This window comes from Canis lupus, chromosome 10, assembly GCF_048164855.1.
Source record: "Canis lupus baileyi chromosome 10, mCanLup2.hap1, whole genome shotgun sequence".
In the NCBI taxonomy this organism is placed as follows: Eukaryota; Metazoa; Chordata; class Mammalia; order Carnivora; family Canidae; genus Canis; species Canis lupus.
The window spans coordinates 55,590,526-55,611,091 of NC_132847.1; the positions used below are offsets into that span (position 1 = coordinate 55,590,526).

Here is a 20,566-nt window from a genome sequence, read left to right on the forward strand (position 1 = left end):
ACCCAGGTTTCTCACTGTCAGAGAAGGAAGTTACAAATATGGGAGGAAGGAAAATCAGAATAAACTCTGTGGTGCTGAATTGGAATTAGAAGTCACTATGATCTCATGGTTTTCAATATATATGGATCTAGAAATTCTAAGTTTTAGAAACTTACTGTTAGTTGTGAAAGTGTGTTTACTTACATATAATCCCTAAGTCAGTTCATTCAGGCCTGGGAGCTGTGACATCCCCCAAGCAGTCCATACCTACTACAGAGATCTTAGTTTCTGAATACTGTTTCCTACCAAAAGAAACCAGAACTCCTTGGAGAAATGGGTGATTCCAGGGCTGGGGCAGGGAAACTACATGACAAATTGAAATATCTTGTGCCAGAAAGTAAGGACACGTTCAAAAAAATGATGTGGACATGTAAAAAGAACCCAGAAACCAACTTAACGGGGTTTCCACTGGCCCGATCTGATAAAACTAGAACTTGAAAATAGGTGATAGTAGATTCTAATCTATTGAATAAAATAGGAATCTACAAGTCCAGACTGATATAAATAAATGAATAAATTGGTAGTGCGATGAACAGGAAATTAGTTTCTCAATACCCACTCACAAAATAAGAGTCAGGTACAAAGGGAAATTACAAAGCAAAGAGAGTAATTTTACAGCAGGGAAACCTCTAACTGGTTGAAGTGGTCAAAGTTATCAGTAATCGGACAAAGAGAAATTGTGGGCCACCTAATAGGATACAGTGAGCATCGTATCCGTGATAGCCCTGCCAAAGGCGCACGCATAACCTGAAACTAGTCATTTGGAAACATTAGACAAATCCAGATTGAGGGACATTCTACAGAACAACTGGCCTGTAATCTTTAAAATTTGCAGGAACTGCAAATGAGGAACTGTTCTGGGTTGAAGGAAACTAAAGACCGTTGAGTAAATGCAACCTGTGTTTTCGGACAGGTTCTTTCTGCTGTAAACACTTTACTGGGACAATTGGTGACGTACTTTGTTGAGACTCGAAGGCGACCTGGGTAACAGATGAGGCCACCTGAGTTCTTGCCCTCAAAGATACCTGCCTTTGAATCCACGCTCAAAAGGTCCGGCTTTGGCCCTTCCGCTCTGCTAAGTCCCCTGATCCCCCACAACCCTCAACGCGTAGGCGAGCGCGGCGCCCCCGGGAGGCCAGCGGGGCAGAGGCCTGGGGCCCCCAGGGTTGGCAGAGAGAGTCCCCGCCTCTCCATGCGGCGGGGCGGGGCGAGGAGTGGGCGGGGGAGCGCGGCGGGGGCGGGGCCGCGCCGTGTGCGCACGCGCGGGGCGGGGCGGGGCCAAGGAGGCCCCGCCTCTTCCGCCCCGCGGTTCTGCCGCCGCGTGTGGACCGCTAAGGCGCTCCGGGCCGAGTCTATCCGGGTCCTTAGCCTTGGCGGCCGGACCGGGAGATGGCGGCGGAGGTGTTGCCGAGTGCGCGGTGGCTATACTGTGGGCAGCCCGACGAGAGCCAGAGAGCCGTACTGGGTAAAGACTGCGGAGCCGGAGCCGAGTCCCGCACAGCTCCCTCCGCTCCCGTCTGGGTGCTTCTGCAGCCCTCCTGCCCCTGCCGGACCCCTTTCCCGGCTGGGCCAAGACGCCCTCTAGCCTCCGGCACTGCTTGGGACTTGGTCACCCCCCATCTCTCTGTCACCACCTGGATGGGGACATCCCAGGCAGCCTCCTCCTCAGGGCTCTCCCAGTCACCCCGTCACGCACTCACACCTGCCCCGTATCCTTTTCTCCACGGTCTGGGCTAGGCTTCAGCTGTTTAACCCTGGTCATCTCCTTCCGTCGCGGCCCTTCGCCAGCACTGCCCTCACCTCCCGGTCTCCTCTTCCCGACCGGCAGGGACCTCCTTCAGGCCCCCCTTCAGGCCTGGGCTTCCTTACCACTCCCATGCCTTCAGACGCTCTCTCCCAACGAACAGTCCGGTTCCTCCCCACCATACACACTGTGGGTCCTTCTACTCATCTCATTTTTGCGCTGCAATCTTACAGTGCAGTTCTCCAACGGGAAGCTGCAGAATCCAGGCAACGTGCGTTTTACTTTGTACAAGAGCAATGACTCCACAAACCCCAGGAAGAGGAGTCAGCGGATTCTGGTAAGTGCTGCGGGGGCCAGCTGCCTCCACTCTGCAGATTTCTGAAGGTCTTGGAGGCGCTTGGGTGTGGGTGGATGTGGGAGGGAGGGAGAGGAGAAAAGAGATAGCAAATGAGCCTTGGGAGAACCGTGAGTCCCAGCAGGTTGGGGTGTGGGGACAGGCTCCATTCATTCAGTTATGTACTTTTGGTGAAGTGATGACCTTTCATTGATTTATTCATTCAGCAAGCTTTTATTGAGCACCCACCGTGGCTGTGCTGTAAGCTGCACGGGAAATAGCGAAATGGGACTTGGCTCCACCCTGGGGGAGCTCCTACTCTAGAGCAGGGTTGCTCAGCCTTGGCACTATTGACATTTTGATCCAGATAATTCTGTGTTGTGGGCCAGACCTGTGCATTGCGGGATGTTCAGCTTCCCTGGTCTCTAACCACTAGATACCAGTAGCACCTCCTCTTTGTGACACCCAGAATTCCCAGAGGTGTCCCTCACGCCCCCTCACCCCCCCCCCCCAACCAAGGGTGATTTGCTGGGTGAGAACAACTGCTTTCGAAAGGTGAGAACTGGTTTTGAGTTCAGTAACTCACACAAGCCTGCAAGCTCTGAGCCTGGAACGAGTTCATTTGAGCTCAGGAAGTCTCTGCTTGTCAGAAGGCCTTCCTGGGGGAGGACACATAGCAGCTAAGCTCTGAAGACTGGAGGACGGTTTGACAGCTGAGGTTCCCTATTCCAAGTGAAAAGGAGAGCAGGGACAAACATAGGGAAGCAGGAAAGCTTGGCTGTGATTGAGGAGTGAATTAGCTGTCTCCATAGTCCTGCCAGCATATAAGCAGCAGCCATGGGAGAGATGGACAAAGAAGTTCAGGAAGGCTTGGACTTTGGGCCCAGGAGGTTGCTGGCAGAACCATTTTGTTGCATGCCTCTAAGTGCTAGCCCAGGAGCTCTCTCCCAAGTCCTGTGGTATAGCTCCCCTGAGCACTTTTCAGACCAGCTAGAAGCCAGCACTATATGGGGCTTCCCTTTCAAAAGTCCTCTTGCCTTTCTCCCAGAGACACCCAGATTCACTTGGAGAGTGGGGCTGGATCACCTCCCAGAGGCTCTCTAGTTCTGATCCACTGTGGTTTGGATTCTAAAGCTTTTGCAAATGTGGGAAAGGGAGACAATATGCTTGATACCTCTCAACATTGGTTGTGGTGGTGCTTTTTCACTTTACATTTTAGGCAGCTGAAACAGACAGACTTTCCTACGTGGGAAACAATTTCGGGACTGGAGCCCTCAAATGCAACACTTTGTGCAGGTAGGGGTTGGGGAAGGGACAACAAGGGGAGGATAGTGGTGGTGAGCCTGGCACTGTTGTTTTCGGTCTTTATTTTAGGAGTCGGGGGCAAATCTGGAGAGGTTTACCATGTCCTTGGGTTCCCAGATCCAGGGGCCTTCACAACCAACATGCCTAAAAAGAAAAAATAAGTTAACATTTGTTGGATTTCCTAAAATCTCATTCATTTGTAATTTTCTTTAAGATAATTTTTAGGGGTGCTTGGCTGGCTCAGTCATTGGAGCTTGGGACTCTTAGTCTTGAGGCTGTGAGTTTGAGCCCCACTTTGGGAGTAAAGATTACTTTAAAAAGTCTTAAATAATAATTTTTTAACTGCGATATAACTTTACACTAGTTTTAGGTATATAATATAATGATTAGATATTTGTATATGTTGCAAAATGGTCACCACAATAAGCAGTCATCCAGGGGTGCCTGGGTGGCTCAGTTGATTAAGCCTCTGCTTTTGGCTCAGGTCATGATCCCTGCTTCCTGGGATCAAGCCCCATGTTGGGCTCCCTGCTCAGCAAGGAGTCTGCTTCTCCCTCCTCCTGCTCTCACTCTTTCTCTCCCTCTCAAATAAAATCTTAAAAAAAAAAAAAAAAAAAAAAAAAAGTCATCCACTGCCACACATATTACAATTTTTTTCTTGTAATTAGAACTTTTAAGATTTGCTCTCAGCAACTTTTTTGTTTTAAGAGCACAGAGGGAGAGGGAGAAGCAGGCTCCCTGCTGAAGGACTGTTAAGAACTTTTAAGCAGGAAAAAGGAAGTTGTAAAACAGTACTTTTTGAGGAATCCTTTGTCATTGGTATTATTCCAACTTTGCTCAGGCACTTTGTGGGAATTCTCAACAAGACCTCTGGCCAGATGCAAGTGTATGATGCTGAATTGTTCAACATGCAGCCACTGTTTGCAGGTAGGACCCAGTCACGAAGGCTTGCAAGAACACTGCATGTTTTAGGTTTGCTGGATGAGTTTGGTTTTGATTTGTAAAACACATTTGTTATTTTTAAAAGGGTGCCTTCCTGCAAATATTTATTGATAACTTACTTTGCTCCAGGCACAAGTTAGTGGCTAGGGATGTAGCAGAACAGATACAGGTCCTGTCGCTGCTATGTTTACAGATTTGAGATCAGAAAATAATCAGTTAAAGCCATTTGAGCAGGGTTGCCTGGGTGGATCAGTCAGTTAAGCGTCTGCCTTTGGCTCAGGTCATGATCTCAGGGTCCTGCTCAGCAGGGAGTCTGCTTCTCCCTCTTTCTCTGTGCTTGTGGTCTCTCACTCTCAAATCAGTGAATAAAATCTTTAAAAGGTGGGGAGGGAGACTAAAAGGTGGTGAGGGGGACGCCTGGGTGGCTCAGCGTCTGCCTTCTGGGTGGCTCAGGGGCTGCCCTGGAGTAGAGGCTTTAGAGAAGATGGGAGTTACTTAGAGGTTAGACAGCCCTTTTCATGTTGATGAGAAGTCTCTCTATACTTTCTAATTAGGAGGAGATCCATTTTTTCCCCTAATTTAGTGAGAGAGCTTGTACTGCTTCTCTTCTTTGGCATTTTATGATGCTCAGGGCCAGAGTGTGGGATCTTCCAGAATGATAGGTCAGAGGGTCAGACTCAAGGGGCTCCTGTTCTCTAAATCTTAAATACTGAGAACCACAGTGAGGGAGGGTATAGTTGAGGAAGGATTGTTAGGGTCACAGTAGATCTGCCTGATGCCTTCCAAGGCAGTAGTTCTGGCTTTATTCCTGCAGAGCAGTGGTGCCAGTCCTTTCAAGAATCTGAAGGACCAGGGGATCCCTGGGTGGCTCAGCGGTTTAGAGCCTGCCTTTGGCCCAGGGCACGATCCTGGAGTCCCGGGATCGAGTCCCATGTCGGGCTCCCAGCATGGAGCCTGCTTCTCCCTCTGCCTGTGTCTCTGCCTCTCTCTCTCTCTCTCTCTCTCTATGTCTATCATAAATAAATAAATAAATCTTAAAAAAAAAAAAAAAGAATCTGAAGGACTGGACCTACTTTCCAGAAACATACGTAATACGTAAGAATATATATGAAATTTTGCATATAATTGTAAAGGGCTCTGAGTCCCATCTGCGACTCTCCTAGGGGTCCAGAGTCTGTAGGTTAAGGACTCCTTGCTTTGCGAACAAATACATCTACATTTAAATTATCCTCCAGGGCAGCCAGGGTGGCTCAGGGAGTTTAGCTGCTGCCTTCAGCCCAGGGCGTGATCCTGGACCCAGATCGAGTCCCACGGGCTTCCTGCAGGGAACCTGCTTCTCCCTCTGCCTCTGCCTCTGTCTCTGTCTCTGCCTCCCCCTCCCTCTCCCTCTCTCTCTCTGTTTCCCATGAATAAATAAATAAAATCTTTAAAATAAATAAATAATCCTCCAAGTGCTCTTCTGACTTCCAAGGAGGCAAAGGAAATTGTTCTCAAATTTTTGTTTTTACAGGTAAAAAATGTGTAAATACTAGTTTATTCTAGCCAACATATATATACACGTACACACACATGCAGCATTTATTGAGTCCTTAACTATTTGTCAGGCACTGTTCTAAGTACTTTTAATGCACGAGGATTGTCATAATTCATGTGACAACCCTCTGGTGGTTCTATCGATGACGAAACTGGTACAGAGTTTGACAGGGACATAATGTTGATGTGTGTGTGTGTGTGTGTGTATATATATATATACACACACCTTTGTATATAATTATAATGTGTATATATAAAAATATAAATTTCCTTTATCCGTCTTTATCTATCTATATGACCTGGGATTGAAACTCAGACAAGGCCACTCTAGAGCTTATACTCCTACCCTCTAGATTATACTGCCCTTATATGAATACTTTATGGGAGATAAGAGAGCTTCATGTAAGTAACACATACCTTACATTTATGCTTGCTTATCTTTTATAAGGCGGGCAAAACTATTTACTGCAAAGAGCCGAGGACTTGGTTTCTAATCCCATCTCGGCCACTGCCTGGTGAACTGACTTAGGACAAATCATTTCGTTGGGAGGCTTTTTCCTTATTTGTAAAATGAAGAGGTTGGACCAGATGACCCCTTCATTTGACTCCTTAATTTCTTCTCCATATCCTCCAACTGTATACTAAAGCGACAGACTAAATATTCATAGGATCCATCATGTTAAACTCTGGGAAGTCCTACAGTAAAGAAATCTGTCTGTCTTAGATTAACAGTGAATAAATATTAAATGCTATTATAATCTGGGCCTTACAGCTTCCTTTTTTCCTATTTTTGTTTTGTGTCTTGATAGATGAATCACTTGAGAGCGACTTGACACAAGAGAGTCAGGCCAAAACTTTTAGAGAAAAGGTAAGAATGACAGAAGTGAGACATGGGACCTGCCTCACGTTCCTTCTGTGCCTTGTGCTTCTCCATCAGGAAAATGAGCTGACTGAGCACAGGGCTGCTCCCAGCTCATTCTGTCTGTGGTTCTCCAGTCAGCCTGCCTGTGGAGGCTTCTCAGCTTCACAGAGCGCCGTCCTCCCGCCTGGGGCAGCTATACTCAGCTCCGTCCCAGTGTTTGGAACTGATTCTCTGGGCTGACATAGGTGTAGTGTAACACTTGTTTTTGGATTGAATGCAAGTTTCAGAAAATTCTGGCTGTAGCCTGGAAGCTTTCACATTAAAACAGAGTAAACTTCAGGATTTTCAGCGTAGGTGGTTCCTATAAAGCTAATCTCACTCCAGGATTGCAAATTGATTGAGTCTTCAGTGCTGCCTGGAGCACTGTATTGAGAAGGTGTGAGGCTGTCTTCAGGCTCAGTGGGAAAGAGTGAGTGATTAGCAACATCTGCTATGGGTGTAAGGCTGGAAAATGGTAAGTTATGTGCCAGATTTACCAATCCTCATTCTGATCCAGGCTTTTCACTGTACAAATGGAGACACTGTTGATTTGTAAAGAGCCCATGACAGTTTCCAAAGCAAGTACTTCAGGGATCCCTGGGTGGCGTAGCGGTTTGGTGCCTGCCTTTGGCCCAGGGCGCGATCCTGGAGATCCGGGATCGAGTCCCACGTCGGGCTCCCGGTGCATGGAGCCTGCTTCTCCCTCTGCCTGTGTCTCTGCCTCTCTCTCTCACTGTGTGCCTATCATAAATAAATAAAAATTAAAAAAAAAATTAGCCAAAGCAGGTACTTCAGATCTGCTAATACACCAGCCTGTGAGATAGAGAGGTATGATTTAGCCTGATTTATAGGTGAGGTAATCCTGGCCTAGAAAGGCTGAGTTTCCGCATGGTCACACAGCTAGGAGTAGTAGTGCCCAGACTGTCCCTACACAAACCAAATTTGTCTATGCACAGATGGATTCTTGCATTGAAGCCTTTGGAACCACCAAACAGAAGCGGGCTTTGAACTCCAGAAGAATGAACACAGTTGGCAGTGAATCTCTGAACTGTGCAGTAGCTAAAGCTGCAGAGAATATTATTGATGCGAAGGGTGTAACTGGTAAGCAGCTGGGACTTGGAGTAAGAGTCTGCTCATTGAGACAGCTTCCTTGTCTCTTGAGATCTCTTACCTGCTCCACAGATGGAAATAAGGGTGTGTTAGGGCTGGGTTCCTTCCTCACTCTCACTGAGCACCTTCTTGGGAACAGACTTTGGAAATAGTAAGAAACATCTGCCCTCAGGGAGCTCACAGTCAAGCGGAGGAGACGGGCATGGGAACGGGTATGTTTACACTGTGTCCTGAGTGCCAGGGTGCGAAGGGAGAAAGCCTCAGTGTCTGGGAATCACAGGAAAGTTTTGGACAAAAAGACTGATACGATGAAGTGAGCCTTTACAGATAGTGCTTCACTCTGGGATCAGTGGACCTTTTTCTGTTCCTAAATTCATCAGTAGCTTGAGTGTTTAATTGTATTGTTTAAAAGTGTATTTGTTCAAAAGCATTATGAGAACATAAGAGAAAGTTTACATAAGAGCAGCCTTTCTATTAAAATGAGGTTTTAGGGGATGCCTGAGTAGCTCAGTGGTTGAGCACCTGCCTTTGGCTCAGGGCGTGATCCTGGGGTCCCAGGATCAAGTCCCACATCGGGCTCCTTGCGTGGAGCCTGCTTCTCCCTCTACCTGTATCTCTGCCTCTCTTTCTCTCTGTGTCTCTCATGAATAAATAAGATCTTTTAAAAAAAAGGGGGGGATTTTAGGGGTGTTTGAGTGGCTTGTTGGTTAAGCGTCTATCTCAGGTCTTGGTCTCAGGGTCGTGAGTTCAAGCCCCACATTGGGCTCCTTGCTGGGCATGGAGCCTACCTAAGAAAAAATAAATAAGATGGGATTTTAGTAATTTTTAGAAAAATCTTTCCAAACCCTATGATTATATAAATATTTTCTTATGTTTTCTCTCCGTATTTTTACAATTTTACTTTTTACATATAAATTTTAATGAAGATACTTTTTTGGCATATGGTAAAGACCTTATATTTTCCAAAGGATTAGCCAGCTGCCCCAACTCCATCCTTTTCTTTGTAGAAGATGATTTAAAAAGCTATCCTTCTCACTTTAGCACATTCTGTGTTCTGTCCAACTGTCCATTCTGTTCCTGCGGGAACACCAGGCTCTTTTGATTGCAGTACCCTCATCTTCCTGCTTCTATTTCTGATGCGGCAAATTCCTCCTCTTCTCCTTCCCTCCTTATTTTTCACAAACGTTGGTTAGAATAGCATGCCTTTTCCCCCAGGTGATCTTAAGAATTATTTCATCAAATTCCCTCAATTGAGATGAATATGGAGAGAATCAACATCTTTACAATATTATGGGTTTTTTTTATCCTGGAATATAGAAATATGTTTCTCTGTTTATTTGAAAGTGTAAGTAAATTTTTGAATATTTTTGTTTAGTTTAATTCTCAGCTGTCAAAGGACATTTAAAAGGAAAAGAAAAAGAAGTGCCTGGGTGGCTCAGTTGGTTAAGCACCCAACTCATTATTTTGGCTCAGGTCATGCATGATCTTAGGGGGTCATGAGTTTAAGCCCTGAGTGGGGCTCCACACTCAGTGGGGAGTCAGCTTGGGGTTCTCTCCCTCTGCTCCTCTCCCCACTGGCACTCAGTCTCTCTCTCAAATAAATAAAATAAATTGGTTTTTAAAATCCTAATTAAAAAAAGATAAATAATTCATTCATTTCCTATCATTTTACCAGACCAACTATTAGAATGTTCCTGTATTCCTCTTTGTCCTTGTCTATATAAGTTCTTAATCTTACATGGTTATTCTTGTAGTGTAGTTCACAGTTTTATATTCTGATTTTTTTTTTATAAACTATTTCCTTTTTAAAGATTTTATTTATTTATTCATGAGAGACACACAGAGAGAGGCAGAGACACAGGCAGAGAGAAAAGCAGGCTTCACGCAGGGAGCCTGATGTGGGACTCGATCCCAGATCCCGGGATCATGCCCTGAGCCAAAGGCAGATGCTCAACCGCTGAGCCACCCAGGTGTCCCTATATTCTGATTTTTACTCGTAATATATGGGGAAGTTTTCCAGAAGTGAAGCCATTAAAAGCTCTCTTCCTGACTTTTGGCTTCTCTTGCACTGTAGATATTTATTAGCACACCTGTCCTCTGAACTGTTGTGCGAGTTACTTGAGAGGGCCCTCACTGTGTGAGCCTTCTCCAGTGCCTGGTTAGGTTTGTGTTATGAGTGGACATCAGCCCAGACCCAGCAGCCAGCCTGATGGAGAGTTCAGGCCACATTGGCAGAAGCATTCAGATTAGGATTTTTTGGACCAATTACAACCTTGAGCGCACAAGTTTCAGAGTATTGGGGAACCTGAAGCCACACAGGATGATACTAACACTGTCTCTTCCTTTATCAAAAAGCTCTGGTCAACGATGCCATCCATGATGATCTGCAGGATGACTCCCTCTACCTTCCTCCCTGCCACGCTGATGCAGCCAAGCCTGAAGACGTATATAAATTTGAAGACCGTATCCTTGTTGCAGTAGAAACACTGCCTTACTTCCCAAGTTGGGATGTGCATACATGAGTGGACAGACTCCATGTTGGAGTTGGTGGTCCATGATGCTCAGAGAAGCTACATCCAGATCTTCGCCCTTGCCCTGGCCCTTTTGCTGGGAAGTTACCTGGGCTTCCTTACTGGCTGAGGGTCAAGCCCATTCCTCAGCAAAGTGCCAAATACCCTCAAGTTCAGCCCTATGGAGGTCACTTGCTATGAGTAGTCAAAATAAGATTTTTAAGTCAGCCCTAAGTCTGGAGCAGACTGATCTGTAAAAGGTGGAGCATAGAATTTCCCTACTCATGGGTCTGGTCAGAGGGAGAATGCCTGCAGTGGCTTTGTGATGAGCCAAGGAAGCAGAAAAGGCCTGGCAGGGAATGGGCTCTGGGCTGGGAGTCTGGAAAACCGTGTCCCTGCGCTCAGCCCCAGTGTACTATGGGCCTCAACTTTCCCATCTCGAATATGGAGCCGCTCTGAGATGAGATAGCTGGTTAGATGTTTTTCTTTGGATCAGATTATATTCTTGACCTGTTTAACTAGTTCTGTCCACTGCGGAGTATGAAGCTCTTCAGAGCCCATCTGAAGCTTTCAGGAATGTCTCATCAGAGGAAATACTGAAGATGATTGAAGAGAACAGGTATCCTCCCCTCTTGGGTGGATGGAGCATCTGGGGCTGTGATGGCAGAGCTCAACAGTAGTCAGACATGAAGGAGACCTTTAGGGGTGTCAGTCGGTGAGGGCATATGTCTTTTCAGGATCTGAACATGAACGAGCCAGTGTTCTCTTGAAAATATTTGGGCTTTCCAGCCTCTTGTCCCAAGGCTGTGGGTGGCATTCAAGGGAGAGCGAGGTGGCCTCTGAGTGCTTGGAGCCCGTGGCTGAGCAGAGGGTGGTGAGGCCTTAAGGTTGGGCTTTGAACCAGAGCAGGCCTGTGTCCCCAGGGCTATGCTGATTGTGATCATCACCAGTGGGGCCCAGGCGCTAGCCCGCGAGTTGGTGCCAGTGCAAGTGATGGTTGATGCCGAGTGAGCTTTTATACGTGAAGTTAAATTTATGAGCGGTTTAGGCGATAAAGCATCCGACTCTTGATTTCGGCTCAGGTCATGATCTCAGAGTAGTGAGATCAAGCCCCAAGTTGGACTCCACACTCAGCAAGGGTTCTTCTCTTGTCTTATCTGTATCTGTCTCTCTCTCTCTGCTCTTCCATTCACGTGTGCTCTTTAAATCTTTTTTTAAAAAAGTTAAGTTTAGGGGATCCCTGGGTGGCTCAGTTGTTTAGCGCCTGCCTTCGGCCCAGGGCATGATCCTGGAGTCCTGGGATCGAGTCCCACATCGGGCTTCCTGCATGGAGCCTGCTTCTCGTTCTGCCTGTGTCTCTGCCTCTGTCTCTCTGTGTGTCTAATGAATAAATAAAATCTTTAAAAAAATTAAAAAGTTAAGTTTATATATTTAAATACTATATATTTTAAATAACTCAGATGATCTCCCCTGTACCTTTTGACCCTTAAACAGCTTCTCTTTGTTTTGTTTGTTTGTTTTAAGCAGCTTCTCTTTGATGATGACAGTGGAATTTTCTTGCTTTTGAGTTTTTTCTTTTAATAATTTCATCTTGAGAAAATAAAAAATTGAAAACCCTAGGTTGGTTCCCTGATTTTTGAAGGTGCTTTTGTTGTTCCAAAGATACATTTCCAGAAAAACTTATTACTGGTTCTTGGTTGTCGTAATGTAATCATGGCTCAGCAGCAGGTGAGGAATGAGCTCTGGGCCGAGAGTCTGGAGAACTGAGTTCCTGAGCTCTGCCTGAGGTACTGTGTGATCTTCCCTTCATTGAGGCTCAGTTTTCCTATCTGTAAAATGAGCCTGCTGCAAGATGATCTTGAAGAGCCTTTTTATTTCTGTGAGTCTGGGCCTCATGGTAGTAGAACAGTTCATAAAAGAATAACTGACATTGATGGAGCTTTTGTATGTGCCAGGTACTGTTTTAAATGCTTTAAATGAGACTTGCGTTACCTCATTTAATGCACAAAAAACCTCTAGAGGGAGGCCACTATCTTTGTCCTTAATTTTTAGGTGAAGATGTTGTACGGAGATGTACAGACACACTGAAACTTGCCCAGGCTACTAATTGGTAGAGAGGGGATTCAAACCCAGGCAATCTAACTGAAGGGCCTGTGCTCCAGACCACACATCAGGACGGGGCAGACAATGGCCTGTGTGCCAAGGTCAGGCTGCTGTCTATGAGTAAAGTCTTATTGGAACACAGCTATGGCGGTTCATTTGTTATTAATGGCTGTTTTTGCACTACACTGGCAGCTTTGAGTAGATTTAACAGAGATCCAATGGCCCACAGAGCCTAAAATATTTATTGTCTAGCCCTTTCCTGCCTTAGCACTAAACCATGCTCACTGTGTAATAAGGAGGATATTAGGATGGCTCTTCAACGGTTGAATGTGATCAGCTGTGGAGGATGCCCGCTGTTTTCATCATGAGCGTCAGTGGTTCCTGACAGGGTTGGTCTTACATATTCCTCCCTTGTCCCCCTTGTTTTAGCCACTGCTCCTTTGTCATAGAAGCATTGAAGTCTTTGCCATCAGATGAGAAGAGCCGAGACCGCCAGGCCCGATGCATATGGTTTCTGGACACGCTCATCAAATTTCGAGCACAGAAAGTGATTAAGCGGAAAAGTAAGTCCATGATAGACATTTTATTCTAGTCCTTTCCAGCCTGTTATTTGTTCAACCAGCTCTCGTGAGAGAAGAAAATGCGTGTGCTTGTCCAGATCTTTATCTCTGACTGTGTAACAGTGAGGTTCCTGTAGCTGCCAACACGGGTTGGAGGATTGGCCCAGCTCTTTACTCCTCTGAAAATGGGGACGGGCTTGGTGGTCCGATTGTTCAGAGCTAATATTCACTACTTCTCTTCTGCATTGGGCGAAGTATAGACTTCAGTCAAATCGAATGAAAATTTCAAGGGATGGTTGGACCAAACATCAGTCCCATGGGGAGAAAAATCGGCTTGGCTCACATGAAGGCTTGTGGCAGGTTTTTGTTGTGTCAGCTTATTCTTTCTGTGAAAGAAGAGAGTCCATTCCCCCTGGTAACCTGTGTCCTCTATAGTGAGGGCCACAGGTGAGAGCCTCCCACTCCTGTCAACCTGGAGCTAGAAACCCGCCTGTGGTTTTAGGCACAAGCTGGTGCCATCTTGTTGTTGCTAGAGCTCCCAAGAGTCTGTATGTTTTCAGTATTTACTTGGTTTATTTTCGCATTTCAGTCTCCTTTCCCTCTCCCTGGGCTTTCACCACAAGCTGTATTGTATCTTATGAATCCTGTGTCTTTAGGCCTTAGTGGAGTCTGTTTTTCCTCCTGGTTACCACCCCATCACAAACATCTCTTGGGTGCATGGGGTCTGCAAGCCGGAGCACAGCTGAGCTCGTTTTCACTGGGAAGTGGCTGTTCTGTGTCGTGGGCCCCTGCTCCTCTTACCACATGGTTCTCTTCATCGCAGTGGCTCAGCTGTTGGCCTCTTTTCCCAGCTCAGGGGGGAGGTGTGTTCCCAGGGTTTGGAAACAAAACGATCCATCTCACCTTTGTGTCGCAGGTGCCCTGGGACCCGGAATCCCCCATGTCATCAACACCAAATTGCTGAAGCACTTCACCTGCTTGACCTACAACAACGGCAGGTCAGGGATCGACTTCGGGGTGTCGGCCTATAAAGGAGAAAGCAGGCGGGGGCAGGTGGCGAGGGTGGGACGAGAGCATGAACTGGCTTCCATGTCCACAGACACTGCTGACAGGGGCACTCACTGCCGCCTGCAGGGGCCTGGGGTCAAGTCAACTGAGGAAGCCCTATATATTACCTGCTCTGTCCCCCCTGGAGAGGTTCACTCTAGAGGTTTTAGGGAGTTCCTGCAACGGAGACTTATTTCAAGGAACCTTCCTAATATTCCATAGAATCAGTGTTCTATGGGAAGGCAGTGTCACAAAACAAGGCAGCCCAGTTTGATGAATTTGGAAAAGGAACCCTAAGCAGCACACCTGGCTTTCTTTCCTGCCATCCACTTGGAATGTGCTTGGAAAAATCTGAGCATACTTGGAGAAATCAGCAGCAGCTGTGTTTGGGATAACTTTTCCTGGCACCCCTGCTGAGCAGCAGGGTCAAGCTCAGAGGGTCCTTGTCACTGCAAAGCTCTGACTGTGCCTGGAAAGTATAGGTGTGGCTTTCTCTGTCCCACTCTAATAGAACACTGGGGTTGGCTCACTGCTCCACAGTGTGCCAAGTTGTGGGCACCTCGACAGGACCAGGAATGTTGCTCAACTTTCTCTTCTTCCCCCCCAAGATGGGAAGACATTGAGTGTGCATGAAAACAGGTTTGTATGTTTTTATTTTACTTTTGGAATAATCATTTTAGAATTTAATGCTATCTCTCCTTCACTGCCACTGCTTTTGTAGCCTACGGAACTTAATTTCGGATTCTATGAAGGCGAAGATCACTGCATATGTAATCATACTTGCCTTGCACATAAGCGACTTCCAGATTGACCTGACAATGTTACAGAGGGACTTGAAGCTTAGTGAGAGAAGGTGAGCACAACAGAATAGCAAGCTCCCTGCAGGGTGCTTCATGTCTTTCTAGTACTCTTGGAAAGCAGGACATACCATCGAGGGAATTGGGGATGTTTAGAATGGTCAGGACTTGGGACCAGGGGACAGTTGTCAGTGTGTGACTACATGGATGAGCAACCAGACATTATGGAATGCCTTGTCTGTGCTAGGCACAGTAATTAGTCAGTGATGATCTCAGCTATTTCCCTAAAAAACAATGGGAGAACCTTCAGTTCAAAGAAATCTGTGACTTTTCCAGGGTCACACAGCCAAGAAGGGGAATAGTTGGGCTTCAGGCCTGAGCCTTCTCATACATGGCATTCTGTCTCTGGATAACCAAGCAGTCTCTGAATCACTGTCCCTGGGGCGAGAGGGTCTGTATAGTCCTGAGGGGTGGAAGTTGTAAGAGAACCCAATTTCAGCTTAGCAGAAAGAACTTTCTCTGAGTCTGATACAAGGGGCTGGCAGGTCAGGTGTTCGAAGCAGGGTGGGGCTGCTGTTTGTCAGGGATGTCACATGTGGGCTTCTGTGACCCAGGAGCCCTGCTGAGCAGCAGGGACAGACTTGGAGGTTCCTGGGAGAATTTGGCAGAGTTGTGGTCTTAGGCTCTTTCCAGCCTTGCTAGCAGGGATTCAGATAAGTAGGGGGCAGAACTTCCAGGATCGTGAACTGTGGGATATGTCACTGACTTAGGGGCTGCTGCTGGTGTGCCAAGAGAGCCTGTGAAAATACCTTTGTCTGGACTGCTCCAGCAGTCCCTGGAGGGATTATCCTGAAGGCTGTCCACAAAAGGCATTGAGGTTGAAAATAAAAGAGAGGGCAGCCCCCGGTGGCTCAGCGGTTTAGTGCCTGCCTTCGCCCAGGGAGTGATTCTGGAGTCCCAGGATTGAGTCCCTGCAGGGAGCCGGCTTCTCCCTCTGCCTGTGTCTCTGCCTCTCTCTCTCTGTCTCTCATGAATAAATAAATAAAATAGTAAAAAAAAAAAAAAAAAGAAAAAAGAAAAGAAAAAAACAAGATATTTGGAGCCTGTAAAAGTTCTACCAAAATTCTAGCCAAGTGCTCAGTCCTGGTTATCAGAAGTAAACAAAGTCATTAGTAGTGTCTGGATAACCTGGTTTTCCATCACTTCTGTGGATATTTTTTTTTTTTTTTTTTATTATTATTTATGATAGTCACACAGAGAGAGAGAGAGAGAGGCAGAGACACAGGCAGAGGGAGAAGCAGGCTCCATGCACTGGGAGCCCGACGTGGGATTCGATCCCGGGTCTCCAGGATCGTGCCCTGGGCCAAAGGCAGGTGCCAAACCGCTGCGCCACCCAGGGATCCCACTTCTGTGGATATTTTGTAATGGCCACACATTAAACTGAAATTGTCTTTCTGATGGCTCTAGATCCTGTCTGCTTCTCTGCTTTGCTCCTGGCCGCCACGTTGAGGATTCTGTCTTTGTGGCCAAGAATGTGAATGTGCTGCTCCCACCTGGCTAGCCTTCCTAAGCAGACCTACTGAGGTCATTCTCCCCCATTTCTTCTATGTTTTTGTTCCTTAGGATGATTGAGATAGCGAAAGCCATGAGGCTGAAGATCTCTAAAAGAAAGGTGTCTCTGGCAGCTGGCAGGGAAGAGGATCACAAACTGGGCACCCTGTCCATCCCGCTGCCTCCAGCCCAGACCTCAAAACACCAGTCAAAGCGGAGGAAAATCACCTAGAGGTGTGCTTCCCAGATAAGAGCATTTTGGTCACCTACAGCCACTTCTGTTCATTTCCATTTTTATTTTTATAATAAGAAGGAAAAAGAAGCCTCGCTTTGGCGTGGGTATGAAGCCAGAAGCCAGCATCTCGGGTTGTGCTTGTCTTCAGTGGAAACATAAAGTGATGACCATGTTGGCCTTGACCTCTCTCCTTTGGTGTTGCTGTGATTATGACTGGCAGCTGGTTCCCGTGGGAGGGTGGGGCCTGGGAAGAGTCAGAGTCAGCAGATCTTACAGGCTGAACCCTAGGCCAGATGTAGTGGATAAATGTTAATAAAGATAAATGTGAAGTGCCATGCTTAGACTGGAAGGGCTGGGGAGTCCATAGAGAGGAGGGTACAGCCCAGCTGGGCTAGAAGAGGAGGCCTCAGGCTTGGTCAGTAACTAACTGTGAGTCACCTGTGTCTTGGGGTTGCCAAAGGAGGCCAGTTAGTTTGTGGTCGCCGTCACAGAGTAGAGCCAAATGAGAGGTGGTTAGCCACACCAGTTGCTCTGCTTGGCTCAGGCCACACAGGGCAGGGGTCAGCTCTAAAAGCACATTTTTGAGAGCGATGAATCAGAGTGAAGTATAGAAAACAAATTGTTGTAGATCTCTTTAAAAGGGGATTTAAGGAGCACCTGGGTGGCTCAGTTGGCTAAGTGGTTAAGCATTTGCCGTTGGCTCAGGTCATGATCCCAAGGTCCTGGGCTCAAGCTCCAAGTCTCAGCTCAGCAGGGGAATCTGCTTCTTCCTCTCTCAGGTCTTCCTCCCCGCCCCATCCCCCACTCATGTACACACACTCTCTCAAATAAATACTAAAGAAAAAAATAAAAGGGGATATAATACATGGATGGAATGTTACAGAACTGTGAAAGGGCTGCAAGAGTGGGAATCAGGAGGTGGCCCCTGGAACTACTGAGTTCAGGAACACAGCTGCGGGTGCTCCCTCAGGTCAGGTGTGGAGAAACCACTCCTGCCTGACTGCTCCCTGGACATGAGGCCTGTGATGCCCCGCAATGCTGATGTCAGCTACCCATCCTCTCAGTACCCACATTTCCGCTCCTTTGCTTATCAGCACAAATAGCCAAAAGATAAAGAAGCTGGCTTTCTTCTATCTTCCTTCTATGAGCATTTGACCCTTGACCCAGGGTGGGGGGACCAACGCCTCACTCGGTCAGAAATCCGCATGTAATTTTTTACTCTCCCTAAACTTTCCTAATACTTAACTATAAGCCTTACTGGTAAGCACTCAGAGCATACTTTGTATGTTACACATATTACTGTGTTCTTACAATAAAGTAGGATAGGAAAAAGAAAATAGGAAAACACAGTATTTATTGAAAAAAAAAAAAAACCTCATGTTACGTGGACCCATGCAGTTGAAACCCACGTTGTTCAAGAGTCAAGTGTAATTACATAACTTTCTACTAGGCACATGTATTACTTTATGATCCATAGGGATGAATGAGTTCTTTAAGAAGAAGAGAGAAGCTACTGGAGAGCACTTTTGAGCTTCAGAGGTTGAAAGCAAGATGGTGACTCAACTATGGTTTATCTTGCAAATGCCAAACTGGTAGTGTTTTCATAACAAAGAGTGGTCTTGGATGCATTTGTGTGAGTATATTTATAGACATGAAAACTTGGGGGGAAGGAAATAGATTGTTTTGTTCCCCCCTTGACTTTTGAAATTATCCTTACCACTTGATTTATAAGTGAGCCCGTGGAGTATTCTTATTTCTTCCTTTCTTGGGCACTGCATTAGACCTAAAAATGTTAACTGGCTTAGGATGTGGATTTTGCTAAAATGATTCCTCTTGAACACTTCACTGCACTCTCTTGAATGCCTAAAAAATGGGGTTTTGCCCCTGCTCTCTGGTAGCCCTGATAACTGGTCCGAAGCCAGCCCTGCATCACTGGGATCAAAGGTCCCCTCGGCAACATGTAAGAAAGGGGTCCGGGTCAGGCACCTATGTTGGGCACTGTCTGGTTTATGTAGACGCCAATCTGGCATCACCTTATCCTGTGGACGTAACATTAGTCTGCAGAAAAAGAGATCAGAGCTGGGTAGAGTCTCTTTAAATATTAATACTAGTGATGCCTTTTGCCACACATCTCTGAAGAGCTCTGAGCATTTCAGACATTACCTCATCATTAATTTTCAGTGTTCTTGGGTGAGAAGCCGATGGCAAGACTTATGGTCTCCATTTGGGACAGAACATAGCAAATGCTTCAGATAGTTGATCTAAACTTAGGAGTGGTCCTGACCAGATACCAACTGATAAAGAGTGGAGGCACTTTTTGTGGCATATTTTTCTACAGTTGTCACTCATCTCACACACGTGGGATTGCCTTCCTGCATGTTGCTCCACAGCATTAATGGGGGCCTGATGTGAGCAGGTGCAGGGCTGAGCACTGTGGCTGGGAGCAAAGGTCAGTCTCCTTAGTCCCACACTTAAGGCCTTTGGTGATAGGGCTTCTACCTGCCTGTCCTACCAGAAGTCCCTCAACCCTATTGCACATCTCCTTGGTCCTTCCGTCCATCTTCCTGGTCTTCAGGGTAGCCCTGGGCCATCTTCCTTCTGTGCACTTTCTCTGTCCTCCCCAGCTCTGCAAGTGTCACTCTCCTGCCCTCCGTGGCCTGGTCCCCCGCTCCACGGAGCCTGCCCTGAGAGCACCCTCCTGTGTCCACAGCTGCACCTGAGCTCCCATCATCCAAGTCTAGCAGCCCATCTGCTGTGGCCCTTTCTAGTCTCTACTTGGTATTTTAGGGGTTTGGGTACGCTGCTCAGTGACCTTTCTTGACTGCAGGGATGGTCCGGTTCATTCTTGTATCTCTCAGTGACTTGCCCCTGTGGGGTGCACAGGACCCAGGGCCCAGATAGAACCCCGCTGGGCCTGACCCCTCCTCTGGTGCCAATCACCGAGGCCCCTCACTGCCTGCAGGCCTGTTCTGTCCTCTCAGCACCCACACCCCGTTCCACCCATCCTTGTGGTTGAAAGTCCTTCTGTCACAGAGATCTGGAGAAACGGGCAGAGAGGGACCATGGAAGGGTCTTCAGCAGGTGACCTCTCTGCTTTTGTCTTTCTTCACCTCTGGGGTACAAGGCCTCCTACTGCTGGAAGGGCTTTCTCCAGAGCATTTTCTCCATTCATGAGCCGACTCCAGGGCTGGGACCGCCACGGGCTCCACCTGCGGCAGGTTGTGTGAGGCCGGGCAGGTCATTTAATCTTCCCGTGGCGTCATTCCCCCATCTGTTGAGGGGGGATAAAGTGTTTAAGGGTGCCCTACCTCTCTGGGAGGCTTATCGACTTAATGCTATGCCGTTCACTTTTAACCCGAGGCAGCTGGGCAGACCTAGCTGGGGAGCAGGCACCCAGTCAGCGCTGCAGCTGCACACTGGCCACCTTGGGACACCTCAGGTGTCACAGTCTCTCTTGCCCATGGCCCAGGAGCAGCCAGGGTGCCGCAAAGAACTTGTAGGGTCTCCTCTCTGGGCCAGTTCACGTGGCTGAGGGAGATAAGAGCGGCATCTGGAGGGCTTCTGGGGAAGAGGGGAGAGTGACTCCTGTGGAGGGCAAGGCTGAGGCTGCCCAGGATCCACAGGAGAGGCGGTCCCCTCGGCCACTGTGGAGGCCGTCCTGCTCGCCCACATGGCTGGGCCATCAGCTTTACGGGGGCTCATTGACAAGCTATAAGGAGGTCACTTGATACTCCCATTCCTGTGGCCACGATCTCGGGAAGGCGGCCTTTTCTCTTTAAAGACAGCTGTGTGCTGGGAGGCCCAGGAGCAGTGTGGGGAGGCGGGGGGGGGGGGGGGGGGGGAGTGGGGGGGGGT

General features: G+C 47.4%; 1 protein-coding gene across 1 annotated transcript; it reads left to right on the forward strand.

The window, feature by feature from the left end:
* Positions 1-1,269: 1,269 nt before the first annotated feature.
* POLR1E (RNA polymerase I subunit E) lies at positions 1,270-16,893 on the forward strand. Its single transcript, XM_072841999.1, has 12 exons — positions 1,270-1,504; positions 2,017-2,120; positions 3,337-3,413; positions 4,264-4,349; positions 6,707-6,765; positions 7,755-7,899; positions 10,264-10,371; positions 10,941-11,037; positions 12,951-13,084; positions 13,998-14,079; positions 14,850-14,981; positions 16,549-16,893. The coding sequence occupies exons 1-12, from the start codon at positions 1,429-1,431 to the stop codon at positions 16,706-16,708; spliced, it is 1,260 nt and encodes a 419-aa protein (XP_072698100.1). The 5' UTR covers positions 1,270-1,428; the 3' UTR covers positions 16,709-16,893.
* Positions 16,894-20,566: the final 3,673 nt, after the last annotated feature.